Source organism: Haliaeetus leucocephalus, unplaced genomic scaffold (assembly GCF_000737465.1).
Source record: "Haliaeetus leucocephalus isolate CR32 unplaced genomic scaffold, Haliaeetus_leucocephalus-4.0 Scaffold190, whole genome shotgun sequence".
Lineage (NCBI taxonomy): Eukaryota > Metazoa > Chordata > Aves > Accipitriformes > Accipitridae > Haliaeetus > Haliaeetus leucocephalus.
Genome location: NW_010972626.1, coordinates 302,185 through 314,587, shown reverse-complemented (window position 1 = coordinate 314,587; position 12,403 = coordinate 302,185). Strand labels below are relative to the sequence as shown.

Sequence of the window (12,403 nt, the reverse complement as noted above, 5' to 3'; positions counted from 1 at the left end):
CCACGCTACTGGCATCGCCTGCCATTGAAGCAGTCGTCGCCCCTGTCCCTCATTTGTTAAATGTCAGCATTATGTTCCTATCAGGGGTTTTGACGTCCTGCTGCGGGCCATGGGAGGTGTTAACGTTCAATTTTAGGGCAGTCGGCACCAGAACCAGGTGCCAGAGATGTGCCTGCCTTTGCTCATCGCGCCATCTCGGAGCGGGACGAGGCAGAAGCCAGCGCGCGTTGGAGCGCGCGTCCAGCAGCTCTTGGGGCCGGAGGGTCCCATCGCGTCGGGCTCCTTGGGGTATTTGATGGCCATTTCTACGTGGGCTTCGAGCTCCTACCGCGCCTCAGGTGGATGCAGGCAGCAGCCTTTTCTTTTGCAGGCACATTTGCACAGTTCAGGAGCCTTTTCGTAAGGAATTTCTCATCTCCTGTTTTGATGATTTCATGCTGGCTTTCTTTTTATTTTCTTTTTAAACCGTGTTTTGGATTTCACTTGTCTGGTAGTCAGATGCCGTTATTTGGGGCTTTTTTTACTGCTGTTGCCATGAGCGTTTTCATTTGAAAAGACTATTTGTTGGGGGATTTCAGTGCAAATCCCGAGCTGTTAGGGTTTGCACAGGGAACGCGTGCCCTTTCCCAGCAGATTCATTCTACCTCTCCAGAAGAATCGAGGAAGATCTGCAGAACTGGCTGGCAGGGAGAGAGGGACGCCGAGCCAGCTGCCCTTTGGGAGGAAGGGGACGTCTTTGGTGGCCTGCACTCGGGGTTTGCTGTTTGGGAAAGGCACCGTGGTGGGAGTGTGCCAGCCCTGCCTCCCTGAAAGCCCGTGAGCAGCGGGCACGGTCCTTCTTCCCCAATAACCTGTACGGATCCTGCTTGGATGTCTGCAGGCTGCTGGGGTGTTGGAAGTTGAAGCCTTACACCATAAAATCACTCGAGTATATTTTAATAATTTAGGGCCACAGGTCTTAGGTGGTTTGTTCTCTAAAGATTGATGTAGCTTCTTATTAAGGGAATTGGGAATTCAGTGTGAAAATCTGAACAAAATCTAGGCGGTTTTCATTTTTTTTTAAATATCCAGTAGTGTAACTCACCAGGGAGAAGAATTGCAAAGCCTGTCCAACCCTATCTTGAATTTCTGATTCTCTTGCTTTCCTATTTGCATTCCCAAGGTGTTCTTGTTAAGGAGGAACACCTCAGCATTATTGTATTATTTTTAAATAAGCCACAATCACTTTAAGGAGCTCAGGATAAAAAAATCCACTAATACTTTGATTTTTTTTTTTTTTCCCGCCCCTCTGGTTTTCAGAAGTTTGATAATGCAAGATGTGGACTGCATATAAATGGAGAGGTAGGCAGTTGTAATAGCACAGCTCTCCTCCCCGGTCCAGAGAAGGCCCTTTTCTCTTTAATTATCCGTCGATTTTAAAAAGGTGCGAGATGAAGCGGAGATGGCAGGGCCTGGCTCTCCGGGAGCAGCACGGGGGCTGCAAAAAAGTTTCTTCTAGCTGCAAACTTCGTGAGGCAGGTATGGATTTCGCGGTCGGGGTGGGGGGGGGCTGCGTGGGTGGCTGCTCTCGGCTGGTTTATCCGCGCAGAGAGGGGTGCCCCGCCACCGCAGGGCTTCAGGACGTAGTTGGTGCTCTGCACACCCTCCGTCTCCAAACACCGTGTAATTTGCAAGGACGAGCGCATCCCTCCCCGAAAGGCGACGGCGGCGCGCGCGTCCCTGTCCCGCCGCGGCGAGCGGGGACGGGGAGCGATCCCCGCGGGCTGGCGTCCGTCTCCCTCGGCCAGTGCCGCGCGGGGCTTCTCCGGGGGACAGGCTGGATGAAGGGATGGGGACAGGGATGGCAGCTCACGGGCCGGAGGCGACGGCCGCTCACGTCTCGGCCCCCGTTCTCCAAACAGAAATCGATAAGCTGCTGAAGTGGCGTTTCTCCTCAGATGGTTCAGAAATGCCATTTCTTTTCTCCTGGAGATTTTGTAAACTTAAAAGAGAATCGGGAAAAAAAAATGTTCTCCCCTGTCCAGTCCATTAATTCAGCCTGCTCAGGACAGAATTAACCTTGGCAAGCCTTCCAGAGGAGAGAGTCATTCTAACCTTAAAAATCTGCTGATTAAAGCTGGTTTCAGGAATTCGATTTCACTTAATGCATTGGCTGAGCGCCCAGCCTGGCATTAACATAGCCACAGACACACAGGCCTCCGCATTTTTTACCTCCCTGATAAAAAAAAAAAAAGAAAAAAAAAAAAAGAAAACCCAGCTAATGAAACCCCTTTTGCCTGTTTCGAGCAAGAATTCATTTTAAAGACTCCTTTAGCTAAAGGCATGAAGCGTGCCCTGGTTACCTGTCTCCTAAGGCCAGCCACAGAGGTAATTCCGTTCTCCTAATTAGTTGCAGCATTGTGTGTCGAGCCGTCGGCTGCCGACCGGGCATTTGGCAGCCATGACCCAGCGCGAGGCAGAGGGGTTCGTCACTGCCCCGTGTCGGGTGCGGGGGTCAGTGGAGCCGAGCACGGGAAAATCGCCTCTGTGCACCCTCTCCCTGTAAACCCACGTGTACCGTGCTATCAAACTTTAGATTTTAGGTCATCTAACAGCGCTTAACTCATTAACCGTGAAAATCCTCCAGAACAATAAAGCTCAGATTTCTAAGGTTTCTATTTATCTCTTTAACAATTTTTTATGCCTTTTTATCTGAAAATTAATGTAGCTTTTATTGCCGCCATCGCTCGTTTTGCCTTTACTCCAGAAGCTGGGTTCACAGGGTCTGTTCTACACCACCGCAGTGCGTTTCTCCGCAGCCGTGTTCTCTCGTGGTGCAAGCACACAGGGCCCGTGAAGAAGTTCCCACTGCCTCTCTGAGGCCGGGGGGGCTGGCTTACACCTGAAGGGTCTCCTTCATCCCAGCTGCCCAAGTTAGAACATCCATCAACCCAGAACCAGATTCCCATGTCCTGCCACGTGGCGGGGGGAAGAAAAGAAAAATGAAAAGAAATCACTTCTGTATTCTGGATGCTTTGTAAATTCTGTGAACTGTTAGGACTTTCTTAATGGTTTGCTGAAATGTTGAAAACCAGTTTTGTGGAGGTGGGATGCTTCTGCGTGATTCGTTATTGACACCTCTAGAATTATATGCGAGACAGATCTGGAGATAGAGAGCAGCTTTCCGACTTACTAAATGCAGCGAGCTGCAAGGAGCTCAGCGTTAGTGCTTGCCATTATTTTTGGTCTTAATCACGGTGAAGTTTCCATCGACTTCCCAGCGAATCCGGGTTGTGAAGCGCGTGGGGCTGTGCCGGTGTATGTTGATACAGACTGCGTGAGGCGCTGTGGATGTTCCTAGGTGTTGCGGAGGCTCCTCCAGTTGCCTGCTCCAGACCAGCCCTCCCATCCTTGCTGGGAAGCTGGTGGGAGTGAGAGATGCTGCACCTACCACGGTGGGAGGACCGGCTCTGAGTCAGCAGAACCAAACATTAAAGACCTTTTAAGGCCGCCGCCGGTGCTGTGCAGCCAGGAGTGGCTGTCAGGGATTATTTTAAACAAACGGCGTCTGCTTTTCCCCAGGCTGAGTGGTGGGATTTGAACGTTAAGCTTTCCTTTGGATTATTTTCTGCAGGTTTTTTTTTCCCCTCTCCTTTTCCTCCCTGCTTTTTTTGTGTGTGGAATGTACCCTTGACACATTTAAAAACATTATTAATCTTTGTCATTTGTGTTTTAAAAATAACTCGGTGATAGCAGCCAGCAGCCCTTAAATCCTTTTTAATTCAGGCCGACCTTGTGAGCGGTGATCTTGGGGAGGAGACGCTGCCGCCAGCCTCCCCGCGCGCTCGCCGATAAGCGCGCGCGTTTAACGCCACGCCTCTGCGCTCGCCCCGTTCCAGGGCTCGCTAACGATGTCAGGGCGGGCGAGCTTGCTCCTCGCAGAGAGTTTTCATAGTTTGTGAGGTGCCTTCCAGGCAGAAAGATACAAAATGAAGATTTACCGGCCCCTTTGTGTTCGTGCCGCATGGCCGGCGTCCTGCGCCGGGGGGATGGCGCGGACGGAGCTGTGTCCCAGCACCGGACTGGTGTGCGGGCGGGATAACGGCGTCGCCGGGGCGCTGAGCGTGTGTCACCCCCGCCAGCACGGGTGAAGCCTCAATGCCACGCGTCAGCCTTCACATCGCTATCGATGCGGTGGCACCCATGTCTGGAGAAACAGGTACTAGAGAGAACTGGGATGGTGATTTAGCGATAAGTTTTTTCCAGTACCCATCAACTTAGGACCCACTTAATGCGGTTTAAAGTCTTGCTGAAGTCCGGCCGGCGCCGGGGCCGTCCCGTCCTGCAGCCGCTGCTGCCGGGAGGATGCTGGGTGGCGATTCCCGCACCCCACACCGGTGAGGACCCCCGGTAGGGTGCAGACAGGGCTGCGAGCGAGTGAAGAGCACCCTAATCGTGAGGGTCGTCGTAACCGATGCAGTCGCCGGAATAAAACAAAAAAAAGAAATTCCCCTTAAAAATCCCCTGCAGTTGGGTTTATGTATTTTTTCCTTCTGTTGTGGCAGAATACCGGTGTGCCTAAAATATACGTGGCCCGCAATCTGCCAGGGGAAATACCTGAAGAAAGCTGCGAGCAGATTGCTGGGCCGCTGCAATCTCGCATTTAAGGAAAACTAATCACCTTCGGTATGGGAGAATATATCATTACATGCACACCCATCCCCTGTGTGCACTATATTAAAAGCCAGTGGAGTCAGAAAATAATATTGCTTTCTTAATAATAAACAAATCTTGTGGACAGGAATTGTACCGGGATATTTTAAATTAAAACCAGTTTTGTGTGTTTGGTTTGCACTGGGCTTAGCTTCCAGCTGACAGCGGTGTTGAAAAGCTTTAACGTACTGGAAATTTGATTTTTTCCTGCAGAAAGAATTCCTTAGCCTTACTGATTTCATTTAATCAGAGAAGCAGGGTTCATATAAAAAAAGAAGATGACAAAAAAGCAACTGTATTTTGGTGTTTTGCTGTATCAAATACCTGACAGCAATTTTTTCCATTTACAAACCTGAATTTTCCGTTTACATACCCAGGTGGTAAACCATGGAAAAAGAGATGTTTGTGTTGTGTTTTTTTAAAAAATAAAAATATGTCGAAGCAAAGATTAAGATGCAGCTAGCCAACCCCACCTCTGTGGTGTGTGTTGGGATGCAGAGCACCGTGGGGAGACTCCGCTTGCTCTGGCCACACCGGGCAAACGCAGGGCCCCGGCATAGCCGAGCTGGTAGGAGAGCGATTCTGTAACCTGTAGCGATGTTTAAAAAAATAAAAACCTTGGGGTGCTCTAATCCGGTGTTGTGTGCTGCCAGCCCTGGACCGACTTCCAAACGACGTCCTCCGGTGGCGGATAACGCGCCACCGCTCCCGTCCCCGGCGCTGCCTCCTCGGGCGATGGTTTCCTTCGCTAACCCGACTCTGCTTTCTCTCTTTTTGTGTCCCTAGTGCTTGTACGGCTGCTACGTCCATTCCTCCATCATCCCCACGTTTCACAGAAGGTGCTACTGGCTTCTGCAGGTAGGATGACGACACATTCCTCTCTCCTGGGGGTAATTCGGTCGAGCCCGTAGGGCCGTGTTTGGCTGCTGCTGGGGAGGTCGACGGTCCCTGTTTCAGTGTTTGGGGGGATGTTGTTTGTCTGGAGGTGAGGGGGATTTTCTTAGTTGCACGTTTCTGTTCGGGTGTATGACGTATTTCCTCTGGTTAAGTTTCTAGCAAACAGAGAGCTGATGCCAGCTCAGACGTTCCCTAAACAGAGAGTCAGCTCAAGGGGGACTTTTTGAAGGTTTTCAGTTGGGTTTTCCCATTCCGAAGCCTTTTAGGTTTTCGGTCGTGTTTTTCCATTCTGAAGCAAGGCAGGCCCAGGAGCTCGGGAAGCTGGCTGCTGGACTGGCACGTGATGCTGTGGGAGAGAAATCAGCCCTGTGGCTCTGTTGGAATTTGGGGCAAACCCTGTGGCCAGCCTTGCGGTGCGTCTGCTTTCCTCCGACAGGGAGTTCAGTCTCAAGGGAGTTTTTGGGGGTCACCCCATGATTTTTCTTTGGACTCTTGTGGGCACAGTGATGCCCCTGGAGGAGTCGAGTGGAGTTTTCCTCTTATTTCGGCAGGCTTTGGGTAGCAGCCTGATGCCCCCCAGGCTCCTTGGGCTGCGGTGGGTGTGCTTGGGTTCATGTGCGGGAGTTTGCCCGGGGTGGGCGTTTGCTGGGCCGAGATGCTAACCCTATGTTTGTGGAGCTATTTATATTATTGACTGGTTACTATTGCTTACAAAGTGGAAGCAATTTGTTTTCTTTTGTTGGAAAACAGCATTTGACACATATTGTAATAATATTATTGTTTCAAAGATTAAACTCCCGCAGTCCTGAAAACAAAGAGGTCTGAGGAAAGTGACATCTGTTTCAAGAAGCAAAGGGAAAGTAATCCCTTTTTCCCCTGGTTTTGCAATTGCGCTTCCATATTACAAAAGACGATGCTGCTGTGGTCACTGCTGCATGAGAGATGCCCCACGACCCACAGAGGACGGTGCCCGCACCATGCACGTAATCAAAGGGAACGTGCACAAAATGTCACTGTCCTCTCTGGTGTTTTTGTGGGTCTCGGCTCTCTTTGCATCCTCTGCATGTAAATGCCGCGTGTAAGTAGAGGGGAAAAGGCTTCGCTGCAGTGGTGGGAGCAGTATTTCACCTCCACGGAGGAAAGCTGCAGCTCCACTGAAAATGCAGCACGACAACATCGATCCTGCAGATGCTGAGCGCTTTTGCCCGCAGTCTCTCGAGGTCCTGACCTGCGTCCGTGGTTGGATGCAGCGAGAAGAGGGGGAGTGGGGGGTGTAGGTGCGCCCGAAGAAGCCATTAAATGTTCACAGTTCAGTGCGCCGAACCGAGCAAAACCTCTAAACCTAAGGTCCGGTTTGCCCGGGGCGGCGGACAGCTGCTCGCGTGGTTGTTCAGCATCCGTCTCTGCCAGTGCCTGTGACGGACGGCGTGACACGAGAATTCAAAGGGAACTCCGCATTCCCTCTGAATAACTGCCGGCACGGCACGGCGGTGCTTCCCGAGCCAGCGTCTGTCCTGGGTGTCCCTGGGAAGGCAGAGGGGACCGCAGCAGGCAGGATAGCAGGTCACTTGGTTCTTCTGCTCTTGCCTACTCAGGAACAGGAGTTCGGGCTGGGGCTTGGTGGAAGCATCCTCCATCCACCGCCCCCGGAGCTCGGAGGGTACCAGTACCGCACGGGGTTGAAAGATGCTGCAGGTTCCCCCGTCAGCAGCAGCCCTCGGCGCAGGCGCAGTCACCACAGGTGCCGGGAGGTTTCCAGCATCCCTGGAGGGCAGCTCAGCTCATGAAATGTTTCCACATGAACTGAAAAAGTTAAGTCAGGCCCCCGTTTCTGAAGAAATTCGGGGCAGGCAGCAGAGTCCTTCCTATTAGATCCCAAGAGGAACAGATGACGCAAAATCAAACTGCAGAGCTCCAACCTAAAATTGGGCTGTGACCTTTAGGGAGGTTCGCTCCCAAACCGCAAAGCTTTTTCCGTTACCTTTGAGAGACTATTTTCTAGCTTTGCCCATCGTTCTGTCAGGAAATTTCCCATGATTTCAACCTGTTATCCAGCAGCCTGAGCTGTCGGTGCTCGTGTAGCCCAAGTGCTCCCTGACCACGGGCAGTCCCCAGAGCCTCCTCCCTTGTGGGCTGGCCAGCCTGTGCTTGTCCCCACAGGGGTCCTACCCTCGTAGGTCACCCCTCTTATCTTTAATCGCGAGCTTTGTATTCCTTTTCATTTTTGGTGCATGCTACCTAGAAGTATTGCTGGACCTGGCTGCTGTGGCAGTTAGCAAGCCTGAGCTGCTGAGTTGCATTGCAGCACCATCGGATCTTCTTACCCGTGCCCTGAGGTCTGGCTCGCTGACGTTCGGAGGGTGTGTGTCGACTTTTAGGCATCTTCTTTGCTCCGATGATTGCTTTGGATTGAGAGGAGTGGATGGGAGCTATGTTTCTTAGGGGCCTATTTATAAAATGTGGTGCAGGACATCTCGTTGCGGATGTAGCATAACTGGAATTCAGAAACAAGGACGCGTTGTGCCTTCACTGTGGGAGGAATAGGGGTCTGTGATTCATGACAGCATCTCCCAGGCATAAATGGGCATCCTTCAATCACGCGCTCAAGGTTATGCAGCCGGAGAGAAAAGAGCTGTCCAAGAATAGATGACGCTTTTCTAACATCTGCACAATGTTTCTGTTCAGCTCCACAGTGAATTTAGGGAGAGCGAGACCAGGAGGAGAGAGGGAGAAGGCATTTTGGGCATCTGCTTCAGAATCTCCCACTTCAACACCACCCAGTACATGACTTTGATATTCCCAAGTGGGTACAGACAGGGCAACATTTAACATTAACCTCTAGCAAAATGTTTGGCTCTGTAGTTTAAAGAGGCAGATGGGTGACTTTCACTTTTTTGAGAGAGACGTGTAGTACCTTCCTGGGACACGGAGCTCTCTGCCAGCGAGTCTCTGGTCAATAGGAAGTAAATACAATTAGTCTGTGATGCCGCCTGTGTTTTATAGGATGCTCTTCCTCCAAATCCTGTTGTCAGGTTAGATATCGATTAAAAATCCCCATGCAATTGTTCTTGATCTTCGCTGACTAGCGTTTTCAGCACACAAGCCAAGACTCAAACAAGCCAGAGAGACTAGGAGTCTCTCTTGTGCATTTATGCTGTGCTGTAGCCATTAATTATATGGTGGTATCCGATTTCTTATTTAAACAACTTTGCGTTGTCATTTATGATTGACACAGCATGCCTTCTCCCTGCAGACTGGTCAAAGGGATGAGAAATGAAAACCGGTCAGCTTGAACCGTCAGTGGGCCAATGCACTTTTCTGAGTCGCTACTACGAGCAGTTACCCTGCCGTAGGCAGAGGCTGCGGTGCAGCGACTGCGACCGCAGGGTGGCGTAGAGTGGTTGTGATGGCAGGTCTGCTGTGCACGGCACCGCGGCTGAGGTCTCCTCCTCTCTGTTCGGAAGGGCTTTTACATTTCTGAGACGTTTCAAGCTTTCTTGATAACGGATTTTAAATGCTGCCTTACCCCAAAGACCTTCAAGATTGTTAATAGCTGTTGTAATTGCCGAGCAAACAGTGGAGTGTCGCTGCAGGAGGTGGTCCAGCCCTGGGCGCTGGCAGCCTCCCACGTGGACCTCTTGGAGCTGAGGGAAGGAAGCATGACCAAGGAGGTGGTGGTGTTCTCCTACATTGGGTTGTCATATTTTTTCTTTCAGTTTCCTGACTTCTAGAAATAGAAGAGCGTGCTCTGAGCAACAGGCAGAGGAAAGGACAGGGCTGAGGATGCAGGTGACCCCTTCAAGGGGTGCTGGGGAGGACTCTTCAGTAGCGCTTTTTCTTTTTTTTTTTTTTTTTTTTTTTTGCATTACCTGTTAGCTTCCTAAAAGCAGCAGCGCCCTAGCTGTTCGCAGTTAGTCAAGCGCAGAACAGCGCTGCTGAAGCCTTTTTTTAGGTATGAGTGATGGCAGGTCCCCAGACTCCTGGAAAGGCTTCAGCGCACAGACACTGCCACTGGGCTTGTTGGCTTGTCTGCCAGCGGGACGCGCGTGTACGAACACCCGCGCTGTGTGTGTTTAGACCTTCAAAATGGCACCAGATTTTCTGTCAATGGAAAAAGAAGAAGAAAAAAAACCCTGTTTGTACTCATAATGACTAATGCAGGGAAAATGTGGATTCTCAGATACAGACAATTTTCAAACATTGGCACAGCTGAGTAGTGAAATGCAGCGTTCCCTTCTGTGGGTTGGTAATTGGCACCCCAGGAATTTAAAATCAATCTAGCTGCCAGGCTCCCAGGGCTGGCTGCTGTTTGCAAAGGTTATTGGAGGCGGGCTTCATCTTTACCCATGAATAGCGATGCGTCTCTTGCTCTCTTCCACGCTTGTGCCATAGAGACTCTGAGTTTGATGGACAGTCGTCATTTGCCATCCTGCCTTTGTCAGATTCTGGTATCTTTTTTTGAGTGCTGGTGTTAAGGTGCTGCGGTTTTGGGAAGTAATACGTGAAGAAAACCTGTTGCCCTTTTTCTTAATGAAGAAGTACATAAACTGTGCTATAGGGTCATGCTAAAAACTTTTTGTGAATTTAGACAGTGGCTGAATATTAGTTCTTCATGGCACAGGACAGAACTTCTCGTATTGGCATCCTTTCTGTAATTGTTTTCCTAAATCTGGGGAAAGTGTGCCTTTTAGGCACTCAGGTTTCAGTAATGTTCTTATTTGTTTGGGTTTTTGAATGACTCCCCACTTTCTGTCATCATTTAATAACAGCAGCAGTCACAGCAAGGCGAGGTGAGGAGTCCTCCACAGAGTGCTGCCAACTTGATAGGATGCCCTCCTGTTCAGCTATAGATAAAGCGGAATAAAATCAAATCAATTATGATCATATGTTCAAATAAAGCATATGCATTTGTTCAAAGAATGTTCCCATTAGCTTACTCGTTTGCCAATAGCATTTGCACAGGTGAGATTTTCTCAATAAAAATGCTTGTGGAAATGGGAGGGGCGGGGAGTACCGGTACGAGTGGGTAGGGATGTTCAGCCTGTTGGCATTTACCTATTCATCTCGGCCAATCAAACAAATTAAGACTAACAAGCATTCGAGAGCAATATGTGGGCAGATACCTGTTTCACACGGTATGTGCATTAACAGCTCACTGAATAATTCAAAAGTGATGAAGAAGTGTGTAAGTGGCACTGTTCTACAGGTGAGTCGGAGAAGCAGAGCAGGACACAGGCTGAGCTGTGCCGGGCACAGGGAGACACCAGAGCCCCTCAGAGCCCCATTGTAAAGCAGGCTTTCACACTGGTTGCTGAAATGTAATAATCCGATCCTCTAGGAGCTGGGGGGGGAAAATTGCATTTCACCTTCCTTGCTTGCACGCTTGCTGTCAGCAGCCACAGGAGTCACTGGGAGACTTTACTGTGGGGCAGAAAGTGGGAGGGGAAAGTCAGGGGACATCAGTAGTCATACCAGTGGTGATGTCCAGGCAAGACGTCTGTCCTGGAAGGAGCAAGTGGGAGATGCTGAAGAGGACGCTGTATTTGGGCAATATTCTGTTAGCCGTCTTTAATTATCCTTCATGCGGTTCTGCATGCACCAGCTGTACCTTGCAGAGCATCCAGAAGCACTGATTTAATGTCAGAGACTCAAGCAATGTTTTCTCTTTAAACTGTTTTTTCCTGGATTCTTCCTTCTGATACACTTGAATATTCAGCTGTTTATTACCATTAATGTCTACACTGATGCTTGATGTTCCCTGAGTGTTTCCTGAAATGCAGCTTGTCTGAAAGCTGTGGACAGAAAGTATCAAGGCCTGAAGATCAGTTAAAACATTTTACATGACATCTGCAGCTGTCCTGCAGAAATGTGGGGCTCATTCTGTATTTTGTTGCCTCAAATTTTCCGTTATGTCCTACGCGAGAGAAGAACCTTTCCTTTTTGATGGCGCCCCAACAGAGCAGCGTTGCCCCCTCTGATCACTTGTGCTGTGCTGCATCAGCAGCATCTTCCACGTCCCTGGCTGGAGGAGCTACAGACAGCTTGAGGGTTTTGGTCTTTTTCAACATAAATTGGAAGCATTACAATCTCATAAAAATTCCTGAGACTTTTGCTTAGTAATGGGTTTTTATTTTTCATTTGGGTAAAATAGAAATGACTGGGCAATAAAGCATTGAAGATCGTGCGCTCTATGTGGGCACGTTAGATCGGTCCCGTATTGTTGGGGAGCAAGGTGTAAGTTAGGCTCTCAGCATAATGAGCCTTTGCGTTTTTCCTAATGGGAATATAAACTGTTGCCGCTATGCTAGTGCGTTTTCCCAAAGTGAGTTTTAGCCTATATGATGAAATTAAGCATGTATTGAAGTATAGCAGAGTATGGCACGGGGTACCTCACTGGCGCTAGCGTGGTTCAGCATCCGGAGCACGTCGCTATGACCACCTGCAGCATCACGGCGCAGATGGGCTGGGTGACCTTGGGACAGCGACTGAACGGTCTGAGGTGCAGCATCCCATCCAGGAGTGACGGTGGTGGTGGCAGTCACCACCTGTGGTGGAGGCACTTGGGGACCTATGGCCTTTAGCGCTCTTCTGCAACATCTTCATGCACGGTCCTTGTCCCCTTGTAGAGGCTGTTACTCAGCGCTTGCCGTAAAGCTAAGGAAATCCGAAAGAGAATATAAACGTAAGGTGGGATAAAGTGCTATTTATTGTTGTTACATGGTCAGAGGCTATGGGTATCTGAGGGTTAACTTCTGCTGAAAAATGCAGAGCGTGTCGCAGGCAGAGCCCCAGCCGAGATGGACCACGATACCGA

The 12,403-nt window shown here is 49.9% G+C and overlaps 1 protein-coding gene across 1 annotated transcript in view; it reads left to right on the top strand.

The window, feature by feature from the left end:
* Positions 1-12,403, top strand: part of CAMTA1 (calmodulin binding transcription activator 1) — a 321,555-nt gene that overhangs the window by 175,891 nt on the left and 133,261 nt on the right. Inside the window, exon 7 of the mRNA XM_010565346.1 lies at positions 5,479-5,550. Within this exon, the coding sequence (XP_010563648.1) occupies positions 5,479-5,550 (72 nt within the window). The remainder of the gene's footprint in view (positions 1-5,478; positions 5,551-12,403) is intronic.